General features: G+C 47.2%; 1 protein-coding gene across 2 annotated transcripts in view; it reads left to right on the top strand.

The window, feature by feature from the left end:
- Positions 1–15,577, top strand: part of mpp7a (MAGUK p55 scaffold protein 7a) — a 218,194-nt gene that overhangs the window by 82,385 nt on the left and 120,232 nt on the right. For both annotated transcript variants that reach the window (XM_083660406.1, XM_083660407.1), the window contains one exon: positions 6,701–6,819. In XM_083660406.1, coding sequence (XP_083516532.1) covers positions 6,701–6,819 — 119 coding nt within the window. The remainder of the gene's footprint in view (positions 1–6,700; positions 6,820–15,577) is intronic.

Below are 15,577 nucleotides of genomic sequence, written 5' to 3'. Positions count from 1 at the left end.
TGAAACGGCTCTGCAGGTGGATAGATCCTGCACAGACTATACTGTATGCATTCAATTATGTTGATTAGACGTGTACTTTTGTCCGAAGCTCCATTTTCAATGTGCTGACAAGCCCTTTGAAGAGTGAAGGTGTGACGAAGCGTGGAGCAGAGGACGGGGCGAGGCAGTCACTACGTGATATTCAATGGCATGTCCAACATAGAACGAAATAAAAATAAATCCGTTTTGAAAAGCTTGGCCTGTCCTGGCTCGTAACGTCTACTTTGATAAGGTCCTGCAACCTGGAATCTCTTTGCTCCCCTGAAGAGAAGGCACGATCTCGGCCAGGGCCAGGGCTTCTCTGTGGGCCCTGAGACGACATGCATCCAGAGTTCAGCCTGCGGTAGTGAAACAGACGATGTATGATTGGAGTGACGGTTGATTGCACCTGGACCGACCCACGGTATTTGCTGAAGTAATTTTTCCGTGCCGTAGAGCCCCAACTAACATCTTGCGAAAGCCACTCGCTCGTTCTTTTTCCTCCAACGATGGAGTTCTTCAGAAAGCGTGACATTGACATATCATCGAGGATGGTCTTGGACGGCTCAGTCCCTTGACCTTTATTTCATGTGGAGAAGCGGTTAGGTCTTTGGAGCTGGTAATGGGAGGCTTGTGGGTTTGAATGGAGTGTGGACCCCTGCTGCTCGGCCCCTGGGCCAAGCCTTCTATATTACCTCTCTCCCCACCGTTCCGCAGTCCACCACCCTGGGTTAAACACTGCTGGACTCATTGTAAGTTATGCTTAAGGATCACAGCGTCTGCTCAGCAAATACATCATGTAATACTATATAATTTTATGTCGGGTAAGTGATGCCGCACCAGTCAAATGGTCACTTCATCCAGACAAGCAAAAGCCCCCCCTGCTGCTCCATGCCTCCTACAGCTTCAATAGAAGAGAAGGAAGTATCAGAAAAGTCATTGTTTCAGCATGGAGTGAACCGCATGGTGAAAGGCATGGCAGTAAAAGCAGCTGCGAGAGACAGGATGGCGTGGGTCCGTGGATGAGCTTTAAAAGGGGTCATCGGGCGGGACAGGTAGGCTCCTGAACAGAACAGAAGCTGTATGGGGGCCGGTGCGCCGATGACATATGATGTCCTGTCCTGCCTTGGCTGTGAACAAGGGGCCTTAAACACTTCTCCTTCCCTTGGCCCCTAACTCAGGCCAAATCCCTCTCCCTCTCCACCCCCACCCTCTGTCTCAAATCCCTCTCCCTCTCCACCCCCACCCTCTGTCTCAAATCCCTCTCCCTCTCCACCCCCACCCTCTGTCTCAAATCCCTCTCCCTCTCCACCCCCTCTCCACCCTCTGTCTCAAATCCCTCTCCCTCTCCACCCCCACCCTCTGTCTCAAATCCCTCTCCCTCTCCACCCCCTCTCCACCCTCTGTCTCCAGTTTCTCCCTTCAGATGAAAAAAAAAGTGTTTGCATAAGTGCAGGAATCATCATCACTGTAATTGTTATTTCTGACTGTGGCGGAAAGCCATTGCTCTCCATTATTTTCACGTGCCTCTTCTCATCTTTGTCTTTAGCGTCTCCATCACTCCTCTGTCTGTGCCTTATACCTCTATATCTCGGATGTTGTTGTGGCTTGACTGATTATGGCCATTGTCAATCCATCTCCCTTTTCCCTCCATGCGTTTCTCTCCTTCTCTCTGTGCTGTGCCGAGCTGTGCTGTGCCGGAGGAGGCCTCCTCTCCACTCCCCGTGGACGGAGAAGGAGGAGGTAAATCACGGCTTGAGTGGATTAGCCTACACAGTCTGCAGCTGCTTCTCCCGCTGCCTCCCCCGTCCGCCACCATTACTCTCCGAAGACAGCCCTCAAACATGTTCTCCGAGCAGTGTTTGAAAAAATTTCACCCCCCCAATGTCCAGTGAGCCTTGGGCACATTTTGCTCCCAATATGTCCCTGATAGATATATGAGGAAGGTTAATAACTCATTCAGCACCTGGGAGAAAGAGCGAGGGGGGAGAAAGAGCGAGGAGGGGGGGGGGGGGGGGGGGGTTAGAGAGCGAGGGGGGGAGGTAGAAACCGAGGCGAAACCCCGTCTTCATTTCCTCGATTCATTTCAGATGAACAAGTTCATTTTCACCAGACACACACTTTGTCTTTCTGGATGTCACGTTCGAGGGAGGTGGGGTGGGGGGCGGGCTTCCCTCAGAGTCCATGCTGTACTGTACAAGGTAGCGTTAAATAAAAAAGAAATTCCTCAAATTATGGACGGACTGATAACCGTGCGCTTCCAGCAGTCCAGTTCCCCTGGTGTGGTGCGTAAGTAAACAGCACCAGAGAGGTTACAATGTAATGGCGGGGGTCATATTTTACAATTATGCAAAGTCGACGCTGTTAGATTGGCCCCTGTGATTTCCTTGTCTTGCTCAGCTCCAGAAAACCCCCTAAGGTCTTTGACCTTTGCGACTAGCAAATGTGACGATTATCATGTTTAATGCATTTCATTGTCTGGGATTTTTTTTTTTTAAGTTTTTACATAAAAGGCATATGTGAAAAACATTGTTATTTTCTTTAACCGCTTTGGAGGTGTGGGCGTGAGAGGGGAAGTGCTGTTTGGCAGTTAAAGCGGTCACTTCCCCTGTACGGAGAGGCCCTGGCCTCTGATTTCTCTGAAGATGGTTTCGGCCATCCTGCACAACATCACATTGGTCTTCGGGACTTCTGGGCTGGGCCGGTCCACGACCGTAGCCACAACAGAACCTAGTGGTCCACTGGAACACTCTGCCAGGTTCGCTATACACACCCGCCGCACGAGAGGGTCCAGAATAGTCGGGCCAAAACAAACCAAATGAAGCCAGAGCAGGGCCTCAAGAAACAAGCTGGTCCACCCTTTAGCGGTGGAGGGTTGGCGCAATCTTGCTGCCTTTCTTCTTCTTCTTCTTCTTCTTCTTCCTCTTCTCTCTCTCTCTCTCCGCTTGACACAGTGTCTGATATTACAGCTCTATACATGGATGACTGGATCTCTCTGTTTCTTTCTCTCTCCACTCTCTGGTTGCGTCCACACACAGCGACTTTACCGCCATTGTGGGTTTTTTTGGCTCATTTTTCTCCCTCTCTCCGTTCTCCTTACTTGCTTGTCCGGCCATACATTCTTACATATAATTTAAGCTTTGGAGAGCCCTTGTTTAGGTCTTGGCTCCCGGACAGCTCTTTCTGTTGTTGTTGTCTGAAACTGGGTTTTCTCTGGGTCATCGGGTTCAACGAGTTCAGCCTGACACACTGACCCCACAGGGCGAGCGCCATGGCAGCTTTTTTCTGTTTATCCATAATGTTGTTATGCCGCTATAAGTATTGATCTGTCTCCCGTACAGACACACACACACAGCACAGCCTCAGGCCGTTCTCATTCACAGAGCGTCCTATGTTGACTATTTGTCAAGTCCCTCTGCGTCACTATGCTTAAAGGTACCGTTTTCGTAATTTTTTTACACCTGGCGTAGTCGAACAGAACTCCCATAACGTCTGAAATCAACGTCACAGGAGTCTGACATTCACAAACATTTGCCTCTCACGAGACTGTGTTCAAAGTGTACATTTCAACCGTAAGTCACATTTAACGTTCATCTTATTTAAGCCTAACCCAAACCTTAACCCTAAAAGACTCAACAAAGTTGTTTTAATTGCCTAAACCTAACCAAGTTGTTTTAGTTGCCTAAACTTAATTGGTTAAGTTTAGGCAACTAAAACAACTCAGTCATTTTCAAATTTACTGACCCAACGTTTTTCAAATGAACCGATGGAGGAGGAACATATCCGGTGGCATTGAAAAATACAGAAAAAGGGAACCTTTTTCATCCTAGGAGTGACGCCAAGGGGTCCTGACAAATAGTCAGGAATTAGAATGCATTGATGCACAGCTTGTGCAGGATGCAGTGAACACCTGGATGCGGAGGGAAGTGAGGAACTGGTGGCAGGTGGAATTAAAGAATTCATATTGTAGACGAGACGGGAGTCCTCACACCTGGGGAGAAGAGTGCTTTGGGACGTACTCTTTCTCTATTTTCCTCCAGTATCTTAGCCCTGCCAATAGGGATGACTTTTCCACATCTCTCCCCTCTCTCACCTCATCCAATGTCCCTTTAAATCTTTCTTATATATGTGTGTGTGTATATATATATATATATATATATATATATATATATATATATATAGACATATATATATAGACATATATATATAGACATATATATATATATATATGTCTATATATATATATATATATATATAGACATATATATATATATATATATATATAGACATATATATATATATAGACATATATATATATATATATATATATATATATATATATATATATATATATATATAGACATATACAGTATATAGACACATATATATATATATATATATATATATATATATATATATATATATATATATATATATATAGACATATATATATATATATATATATATATATATATATATATATATATATATATATAGACATATATATATACATACACATACACATAATGTGAGATGTTCTGTTGGGAGTTCCAAGTTGTAAATGATATTGAGGGGAGCAGCTGCCCTCAGGCAGGCCTGTGCTAGCTGGACTGGAGGGTTTCTGGCGATGAGGACCGCAGAACCAGGCATGGGATGATCACTTACACCGGGGCCCTTCACTCTGTGGCGGGGAGAGGCAATATCGCACCCCGAGCCCGAGCAAAACCCCCGGAGTTTGTGTAATAAGACTGGCGCACATGTGATGCGTGTAAAACCTCTCTTGTTCAGTGGTTTGGTGTCTCTTTTCTGCTCTCCGCCGCCTCCTCCTCCTCCTCCTCCTCTCCACACCGCAGGAGGCGTGAGGCGCTAACACTACACAGAAACAGTGTTCTGTGCTGAAAAACAGGGCAGGATATCTTCATACATCCTGTGTGTGTGTGTGTGTGTGTGTGTGTGTGTGTGTGTGTGTGTGTGTCTGTTCAAAGTTCCCCAAAACCCAAATGGCCTCTAAATGGAAAGCAGAGGGCTGAGGGTGGCAGATGACACTTCATCTATCCGACTGTCCGGCCCTTGACGTGAACTCATCTCGTCAGACATGGCCGTCCCGCCAGCCAGCCAGCCATGGCTGCCAGTACACACTTTGCTCTCTAACCCAGCCTGCCAAGTCAGTCAGTCATGCATCCTGCCAACAACGCCAACTATTGTTTTCAATCGATCATATTCGGCCATGAATGATCCCAGTTTCTCCATCTTGTGCTTCTGCTTCCCTCCTCCCTCTCTTTCGGCCCTCCTTGCTCTCTCAATCTCTCTCTCTATCTCTCTCTCTCTCTCTATTTCAATGAAAGACACTCTCAGAGAGGTAGCCAAGTGGCTCGAGTTTGTTTTGACGTTTCAATGGCTCCGCCGTGAATGTGTTTAGAGTTTCTTCGCATGATCAGGGCTCGTATCAAAGGCTTTCCAGCACTGTGTGGTTGTGTTTGAGGATTTTGAATCTGGGGGGCCTTTTCTGGTGTATTAGTAAAGGGAGAGCGGGGGTCTTTGATCCACACAGCCTGGCTAGACTGGACGCCGTATATGAGCTTGACCTTTAACCTACCCCCTGGTTGAGTGGCTCACGTCCAAGCCTAAGGGCCAGAACAGAGCAACAAACAAGTGTCTGCTACCACTCTCTGTCAGCCGCGCTCCAGAACTCGTGTTGTACTTGGAAGGAGCCTTGGTCACTCGCTGGTTTTGTGCGCTCTCTCTCTGAATAGCCCAACCTCCCCTCTGCTTAATCTTGAAACCATCAGCTCCCCAGTCTGGTTCTCTTTAAATTGAATTTGAAATATTCGTTCCTTTTTTAAGCCGGGTTAGTAAGCCCCCGGAGGCCTTGCAGATTTCAGCATGTGTAGTTCTTTGAGGGGATTCAGATCGGGCATTGGGACTAACGACGTGTGCACCATGTTTCACTCACTGTCACCCGCAAGCTTTGCTCAGACTACGATGATGACCAAAGGTCCACTGTCCTTGTGAGCTCATGAGCCACAGTTGGCACAGTCTGTTCATTTCATTTAACTCAATTTCAGTTCATTTCAGTCCACTGGGTCATTTCAGAACAGCTCAATTCTGTTTCGTTGGATTTTTCAGTAGGAAAAACACTGACGTGCCCAACAGCAGCCGCACCGATCATTTATCCTGACTACCTCCTCCAAAACTTCTGTTTAGCAAACACACACGTGCCCTTTACTCCAAAATTACTTGTTTACAGGCAGGGGGCGATGTGTGGATGGAAAGCCTTCCAAGGCATGTGTGCCATCTGTGTTGCGAAAAAAGAAAGAAAATTACAAGAAAAGTAGCTTCCAACTGGGCTTTTGGATTGATCAAACGCTGGAATTGTTTTTTTAGTTTTTGGATTTGTTCCTGATTTTGGGCAGCAACATTCCTCGAACAACAGGAAAGGCCGGGACAATAGCAGGAAGTAGAGGCTGTGAGGGGAAATGGCTTATTGCGTCCCAGCTTTTCTGTTGGCTCCAGAGAACAGCAACAGGCATATAGCCTGGTTTTACTGTAGCCTGTGCACTTCGAGGTGTGTTTATGTACACATCTGAATTTATACATATGCACTGTATATACATGTGCATTTATGTCCCTGTATGCATGTGTGTGCTCCCCTCAACCTCCGTTTCCTCTTCCTCCTCTCCAGGTCTGTACGAGCTGCTGGCAGCTCTGCCCTCGCAGCTCCAGCCGCATGTCAGCCGCCCCGAGGACACAACCTTCCTCCAGGACATGTTCGGCGAGAGGAGCCTCCACTCGCTGGTCAAGGTAAAAACACACACACACACGCATACATAAAAAAACATCTCTTCCTTTTTAGAGTTACCCTTTGAAGTGTTATGGAGTGTGCGATGATTTGTTTTTAAAAGCATGTGTCTGGCTTTTATTCCCACGGTGCTACTGCCAAGTTGCTGTGGTTGTCAAGAAGCAAATTCAGATCAGTCATTCAGGGTTGATGCACTCCATCTTGCTTTTACAGCCTGGACCCAAAGGGAAGGGTCATTTCAGTGTGTTAACACAAGTGGATTTTTGTAGTCGTGCAGTGGCTTCTTAAAAGTAGCATCAAAATACAGTATATGGCGTAGGACAAGACAAAGATGTCACATTTATTGTCAGAATACAGGAAAGGTTATGACTGTCTCAGAAGGAACTTCCTCTGGTTCGCAATACAAATACACACTTGCACTTTTGCCCAACATCGATTCGCTTTACTTTCCTCAGTCCAGCTCCTTTTCCTCGCTTCCTCCTCGTCTCATTCATACATCTCTGAGTTTATTGTCATTCCAAGGCCGTCGACCCGCCCATATCTACTGTTGGCCTGGTTCCTGCCTGTTAAACAGAAGATGAGCACACTTGATATCTTTGTACTCTAGCAGAGAGACGGAGCTAATGAACGAACCACATGCTGTCTGTCTGCCCTCTGCCCTAACCTCATCTTCACTTGTGATCCTGTCTGCAGTCTGCAGCCCATCTCCTTCCCAATGAAGAAGAAGAAGAAGGTGTTTTTTCTCTCTCACAAAAGACATTTTTCTCACCTTGTTTGTCGTTGGTTACTCAACCAGAGCGACGACTATGCAATATGTGTGCCAACTGCTTCAACTCTATCTCGAGTTTATCAAATGAGAATGCTTTTTAAGTCAATTTACTAAGTAAACTTGTTTAATGGTTAAAACAACATTTGATTGTATCCATTATATCTGGGCTGCCTCCACATTTTGAAAGAATGCCTAAGCCTGTTTTCATGTGCTGGCACGTTGGTGGTCTCTGCCTCTCTCCAGCCACAATCATTATGTCACCGAGACCATTGAGAGAGAAAAATCGACATAATTTTCTTCCCCCTCCCTCTAAAGAAATCTTTTCTGTGTAAGCGTCGTGTTTTTTCAGGGTCCAGGGTTGTAATGCGCCGACGTGAGTGTGTAAAAGTGGACTGAATTATGGCATACCTCAGACGCTGGAGTAAAAAACTGGAGGTCGGGACTTGTGGAAACCAGAAGGGTTTCATTTGATGCCTGGATTGTTATGGATGGCCAAAGAATAAGGCATCTATAACACAGATAATGATGGGCAGGGCCTGCGCATGTTCGGGCTCTCGTTCTCGTCGGCCCCAAAGAAAACACGGCATAATGCGGGGCAGATAGAGTGATGCTAATGAAGGTGGCATTATGTTTCTGTGATATTTAGCCAGGCATATGGGTGGAGCTCCCACTCCCAGACTTCACCTGGCTTTCTAACCACCCCTGATTATAGCTAATCCTCCACACTGATCTTTCCAGAGGAGCTCAAAGGGGACAGACAATGTCAGTGTTGTTCAGTATTTAGCATTTGCTTAGTAATGTTTTTGTTTTAGGAGAAAACTTAGAAGAGGATATAATGTAGGTTGTGTGAGTTGAGTGTGTTTGGCATTAAACCTTTAAAAAGGGAAGACCATTTCAGCGCCCTGCCCACGGGCTCTTTATCTGGAACGTGCTTGCCCAAAAGAAGGTTTGTTCCAATGGCTGGAAGAGATTTTCCTTAAATTTTCATCTTGACGACATTTGAAGTTGATATCATGCTTCTGCAACAAGTTATATCATTACTATCCAATACCCAATTAATTGAGATGTATCAGAGCGACTGGCTGGAAAGTAGTTTGTGATAGAGATGGCAAGTCGTTTCTGGGAACTTGGAATGGGCAGAAAATTTGCAAAGACATGTCCTGGAAACGAACGCCTCTGTGATACCAGCTGTACATGTGGGAAGAAGTCATTTTTCCCTTCTCTCTACTCAGACTGTCTGCAAAGGCGAGCCAACTGATTAATGAACTCAGTGATTGTGGAAGGCTGACATTTCAGACGTGTGTCTGTGTGTTTGCGTGTCTGCATGCACACAGATAGTTGGAATCATTCAACTCTCGATTTGAACTGTCATCATCAGTGCAAGATGTGAATTCTACTTTGATAACATGCCAGTCAGATAGACTGGGTGTCTCGCAGACCGGCACCCACGTCAACTGCAATTCGATAAATATCTGCCAAGGCCTCTAAGCTAATGTGACCCAACTCACTGTCGCTACTGTAGCGGAATATATACCCCCAATAAAATTGTGGGGAAGCCAGATCCTGACAGGCATGACACGATCAAATACGTCAGTGTGACATCAAAGCACGGCTTTCTTTCTCTGCCAAGATGAGGCTGTTAATCCTACCTATTTCCTCATTCTCCCTCCTTGGAGCAAGAGAAACCAAGCCGCTTTTAGCGTCTCTTATCGTTAGCGTGGAACCCGTAAGTGGAGACCGTCCCATTCCAGACGCGCAGAACTGTATGTTTCCTCTGCTTTGGGCTTGGGTACCGAGACGTGAGCCAGCCTGTCAGCTGGCGAGCCAAACGGAGAGACTGAGAGGCCGAGTCGGAGACACAGAGAAGTACAGAACAACCATCTCACCTTACAGTGGAGCCCAGCAGACAGACGGGAGCGCTCAGGTGAACATGGCTAACGTCAGTGGCACACCATTAATAAAACCTTAATTGTCCCCTTCCTCCAAAGCCCCACCACCGCACCTCCGCAGATTCCACCTTTTATTCCACAAGGCTGTGAAGTGGATACTTTGGGAACAGCTAAACACAGAGAGAAAACACACACATCATGTTAATCTGACGTGCTCGGCAGCCCAGGTCGCTCATATGGAAACGCTCAGGCCTCACCTGGGTAATTATGGAGCATCAGTTGCTGGTCAGTGTGTCTGGAGGCAGAGAAAAGGACCAGAGGAGGAGGAGGAGGTGTCAGAGTCAGAAAGAGGGTGAAGAGGGAGAAAGAGAGAAATCAGGCCCACTGAAGACTAAAAGCAGACTTTTCTCCTCTCTGTCTCTCCTCACCTGCCCTCATTAGATGCTCGGGACAGCCTCTCGCGTCCCTCCTAATCCCATTATGTCACGGAGATGAAACAAATATTTTCTAATATGGTCTTTCAGCGAGGGCCCCCGGCTCGCTTCAGCAGGGCCCCCGGCTCGCGTGATCGCCTCGCTTTGCGGACTTGTCATCGGCGCTGACATGAAATGCGAGCGGCTGTCGCAGCTAAACCGACACAGACAGTTCCCCTCCTTTCAATTAGAGGGAGTTACTCAAGTGTGCTTTCTATAAATTCCACCACGCTCACTGTTCGGCTGCCAAGTTCCCGCTCCGCTAAAAGCCACAGGAAATATAATACAGCGTTCCACTTCCACCTGCGTCAGGTGTGGCGCTCCTCGAAGACCAACTTTCTGTCAGCAGGCCTTCAGCCGGGCCCTGAGCTGCCTCGTTTTGTGGTCAGTCACTTTTGCCTTTAATTCAGCTCTAGTTAGATGCTAATAGGCTTGGCGGGACTATTTATGTGGGCTCAATGCTACAGGCCTTTTAATGACATGTAAAGGTGCCTTAGCTGACGCTTGTACCCAAATGGAAAGTTTCCACTGTTTGTGATGAATGAGCTCATTTGGAGACAAACTGGACAGTATTCCTTGAATACCAGACTCAGAATCCCATGAATTGCTGGACTGAGTTGTGTAAGTAGTCCTCCAACATTTATGACTCAGCCGTACTTATGATCAACAACCTTAGAGTCGTTCTTTGTGAGTCTTGGCTTTGGGGGCTTATCTTAACCTCTCCACACCTCAGAACATCTCCCTACTTTGCCCCCGCTCTCTGCTACCAAGGGAGATCCCCAATAAGGAAATGGTTACAAACCTCTCGCCCTGCAGCAATTCCTCTCTCTGAGCCCTTTAAGCTCCACACCCTCCACGCAGCAATAAAAGCTGGCTAATCGTCTCTGGTGCAGGGCTCTGCCTGTAAGCCTACACCACCTCAGAGATTGACTTGTACTGTCTGTGGTTAGCACGTCCTGTGCACCGCTCGCCTCTGAGGTCTGTATTTATTATTTCGGAGGAACAGGAGCCCTCGTGGGGAGCTGAGCAAACACCTGCAGGCTGCTTTGCAGAAGGGAACCTCCATCCTTAGGGAGAGGTGACCTTCATACGTTCATAGCCATCCACCCTACTGACTGGCTCACTTAAGTCTACTCAATGTACCCATTTAGAGCCTTGTATTCTCAAAAAGGTTTGGGGCTTTGGTACTGTTGTGATACTAAATTAAAGAACATTATGGATAGCTCAGCCTGTGGCTATAGTCATTCAACTTGTCATTTGTTCCTAGAAAATGTACTTTCTGACACAAGCCGGGTGGTTATTTACGGTTTGAAAACCTCTGTTGCATCCAAAATAAATCTCCCTCCTCGCAACGTTATACTCTGCGCTTAGGCTACCTTCCAAATATTTTCATAAGCGTTTAATGGACGAGTGCAGCATAAAGTCGAAAGATCATGCTCAGTGTCCACAAACAAGCGCCGTCTGAATTGAGCCAGACGAACAGACGATGGATGGGGCCAAAGGCAGGGTTGTGATAGGGACAGGGGGCGAGAAGGAGGGAGACTTCCTCCTGGAGCAGACAGGCAACAGCACGGCCCGTTGACTACTGAGTAGCCTTAAAACTCATTGACTTGAACCGTGTCTAGGGCACAAGAGGGAGCGAGAAAATGAGGAGAGCTCTACAGATCCACCAATCCCAATTCTATCTGTCAAATGTCTGTATTGGTAATCAAGGGAACTCTCTTGAGTGATCCCACAACCATTATTCCAGGTCACTTTATTCGACCCCGATTTCCATTTTTGTATTCCTTAGGAAAAAAAGGACCCAAAGTGAAACCAGAAGGTCTATACGATATGAAGCCAATCTTAATAGGACATGGAGAATAAGAGCAGTGCAGAAAATATGGAAAATAAGGATCATGGTGCCATATATTGTATTTATGGGTCCCTTGTGGACCAAGCACTGCCTGCAGACATCATGGGGCTAGCCCACTGCTCACCTGGAGGTTTTAAAGATAGTCCGTGCAAATTTATATGTTGAATTGACCTTGAAAGTAGTCAAATCAATCTGACTCTGAAAGTGACTCATGTGCATTTGTCCTGGCATTATGCCCCCAGCCATTCACAATATTGTTTTCAAACCAAATAGCACCTATAAATCACTTGAATGAGTTGCTTGATTAATATATGCCACTTGCCTTGTATTTTGCCGCTGATATTTTTATTCTGTGTGCATAATGAAAGGGGATATTATAGTACTGAAACACAAGCAGGAAACCTGCAATGGCAGTGTTTGCTGACTGACAAACGCAAACTCTTGAATCAAAAGTGTGTGTTTGTCCCATAGTCCAGCACTGTCCCCCTCCATACAGAATAAACAGGGTCTACATAGGGGAGCATAGTCCAGCACTGTCCCCGCCATACAGAATAATAAACAGGGTCTACATAGGGGAGCATAGTCCAGCACTGTCCCCGCCATACAGAATAATAAACAGGGTATATAGGGGAGCATAGTCCAGCACTGTCCCCGCCATACAGAATAATAAACAGGGTCTACATAGGGGAGCATAGTCCAGCACTGTCCCCTCCATACAGAATACTAAACAGGGTCTACATAGGGGTGTCTGTCCCCCTCCGTACAGAATAAACCGGGGCTACATAGGGGTGTCTGTCCCCCTCCATACAGAATAAACGGGGTCTACAGTACATAGGGGTGTCTGTCCCCCTCCATACAGAATAAACAGGGTCTACATAGGGGTGTCTGTCCCCCTCTGTACAGAATAAACGGGGTCTACATAGGGGTGTCTGTCCCCCTCTGTACAGAATAAACGGGGTCTACATAGGGGTGTCTGTCCCCCTCTGTACAGAATAAACGGGGTCTACAGTACATAGGGGTGTCTGTCCCCCTCTGTACAGAATAAATGGGGTCTACATAGGGGTGTCTGTCCCCCTCCATACAGAATAAACGGGGTCTACATAGGGGTGTCTGTCCCCCTCCATACAGAATAAACAGGGTCTACATAGGGGTGTCTGTCCCCCTCCGTACAGAATAAACAGGGTCTACATAGGGGTGTCTGTCCCCCTCCATACAGAATAAACGGGGTCTACATAGGGGTGTCTGTCCCCCTCCATACAGAATAAACAGGGTCTACATAGGGGTGTCTGTCCCCCTCCATACAGAATAAACGGGGTCTACATAGGGGTGTCTGTCCCCCTCCATACAGAATAAACGGGGTCTACTTAGGGGTGTCTGTCCCCCTCTGTACAGAATAAACGGGGTCTACATAGGGGTGTCTGTCCCCCTCAATACAGAATAAACGGGGTCTACATAGGGGTGTCTGTCCCCCTCCATACAGAATAAACGGGGTCTACATAGGGGTGTCTGTCCCCCTCCATACAGAATAAACGGGGTCTACATAGGGGTGTCTGTCCCCCTCCATACAGAATAAACGGGGTCTACATAGGGGTGTCTGTCCCCCTCTGTACAGAATAAACGGGGTCTACATAGGGGTGCATTCCAAGAGCTCCAGGAGGAAATCTATCCCCTATATTAATGATTTGGCTGTCATGGATGCTTGGCCTGTTGCCCTCCTTTCTTTCTTTGTCTCTCTCTCTCCATCTCTTTTTTTAGTCTCTCATCCACTGCATCTGCTGCCAGTTCCTAATTAGCCGTCACATTCTCCAGGCCTTTTCCATGACAAACGAGAGACCAGTGTGTGTGAGCTTAGGCGCATGACCCCCAAGTATAGGGTCACGGTCAAGGCAAGGTGGTGTGTGTGTGTGTGTGTGTGTGTGTGGGTGTGTGTGTGTGTGTGTGTGTGTGTGTGTGTGTGTGTGTGTGTGTGTGTGTGTTTGCACGCGCATGCATATCTGGGGATCCTCTGGTCTACAGGCGTATAAGAATACATGAGACAACTGATTTTCGATTGTTCAAACTTCTGCCTACAAGGTCCTTCAAAGAGGGGTTCCTTTGCCTTTCCGACATGCTGCCACTCCGAACGTTAACTTCCATCATTCGGACTGGCGGTCGTTCACCTTAGAAGCCGCAATGCCGACCTTAGGTTTAGGCGTGGGGGTGGGAGAGGTTAGGTTTTGGGTTAGGGTCTGGGGGAGGTTAGGTTTAGGCATAGGGGGAGGTTAGGTTTGGCGTGGGGGTTGGGAGAGGTTAGTGAAAAACGGGGAATATAGACCCCCTTTCGGAGTGCCGATATTTCGGAGTGGCAGAACGTCGGAGTGGCAGCACGTCGGAGTGGCAGCATGTAACCCTTCAAAGAGTATCTACAGCCCAAACACCTGATGCCTATTGGCACTGTTGCATCCTATAGAAGATGATGGTCACTTGGCACCAAGCATCAGCAAATAGCAGATGGCAATTCTTTCCAGGTTTTACATAGATTTTGGTTTGGGCTTAAAAGTTGCTCTTTAATGCACTGTTGTGGACCAAGACCCCAAGCCAAGACATGAAGACATTAATTAGCTCAGACTCTGACTCTGGATCCGGACATTAATAACTTCATTTTAGTCAAAGGGAGGTGATTTGTAGCTATGGTCATTGGATGCCATCAGAACCAGAACCAAACGGCTAGTCTTATCCGGAGAAATTGGTATTGAAAAATTGGCTCAAATCTTAACAAGGCCTCCCATTTATTTATTTATTGAGGAAAAAATTGCAAATTTAATCTAATGTAATAGATTTAATCTAAGTTCACTTCGTAACCACTAGAGGAATTGTGTATCCCATCGTTCTTTCTCTCCACTCCTAGTCGATACCTTGGCGTCTAATTCTGGTCAGTGTAACTTAAGCCAGCAGGGTCGGCCAGCTCGGCAGACTGATGGAGGATGGTGTTGTCGTCTGTAGGCTGGGGCTAAACCCACAGCACACTGTCCAGGACCCGATGCCACTGTGCCAGGGCCAAATCCCAAGTTCTGCTCCGTAAACCGACCTGCTTTGTGAAAGGAGAGAAGAGCCGATCTCCACCTTTCTCCCGCTGCTCCTTGAGTAAACACGCCAACTGACAGTTATTTCAGTTGCAACCCTGCACGCCTGTCTGCAAGCCCCCCACCGCCTTTCCCATAGGCCTATCCCCAACTCGGTCTAGTCTACCGGGCCGCCGCGCCTTGACAAGGTGTTCTGGATCGGACCAAAAGATTGGACCCAAAGATCGGACCCGGGTGGATTAACGGAGGCCTGATACTGGATCTGCGCCGGTGGGTGGACGTGGAAACAGGAGCAGGAGAAAGATCGTCAACCCTAACCTGTCCGACATGAGGTTTTCTGGGCAGCGAACGTTAACCAGAGGCCCTGAGTCGCCTTGCAGGCCTCCGAAGCAGAAACACTATCCAGCCCCGTGATCTCCAGACCTCTCCTTCTCCCTCCATCAGCGCACCTCTCCATCTTTCAAGCTTTCACTCTCTCGCACGCTCTCTGCTTCTCTCTGTGCCAGACTTTGGTCACTGTAGTGTGTCTGGATTACTGTTTGTAAGGCATGCTTTTTTCCTGGGCTATGCCTCCGCAGTGCCGACCCAGTCCTGAGACTTTGTCATTGCTGTTGCATGTGCTCTGATCATGCCATTGAATTTACTCATGAGTGAATTTAGTTACCAGTGGTTTTCTTAAAGGTCTATTAGGTGTCATGGCACCGAAGAGTCT

The sequence above is a fragment of the Poromitra crassiceps genome (genome assembly GCF_964638095.1).
Source record: "Poromitra crassiceps genome assembly, chromosome: 2".
Lineage (NCBI taxonomy): Eukaryota > Metazoa > Chordata > Actinopteri > Beryciformes > Melamphaidae > Poromitra > Poromitra crassiceps.
Note: the sequence above shows the minus strand (reverse complement) of the source record. Positions and strands in the feature narration are given on the sequence as shown.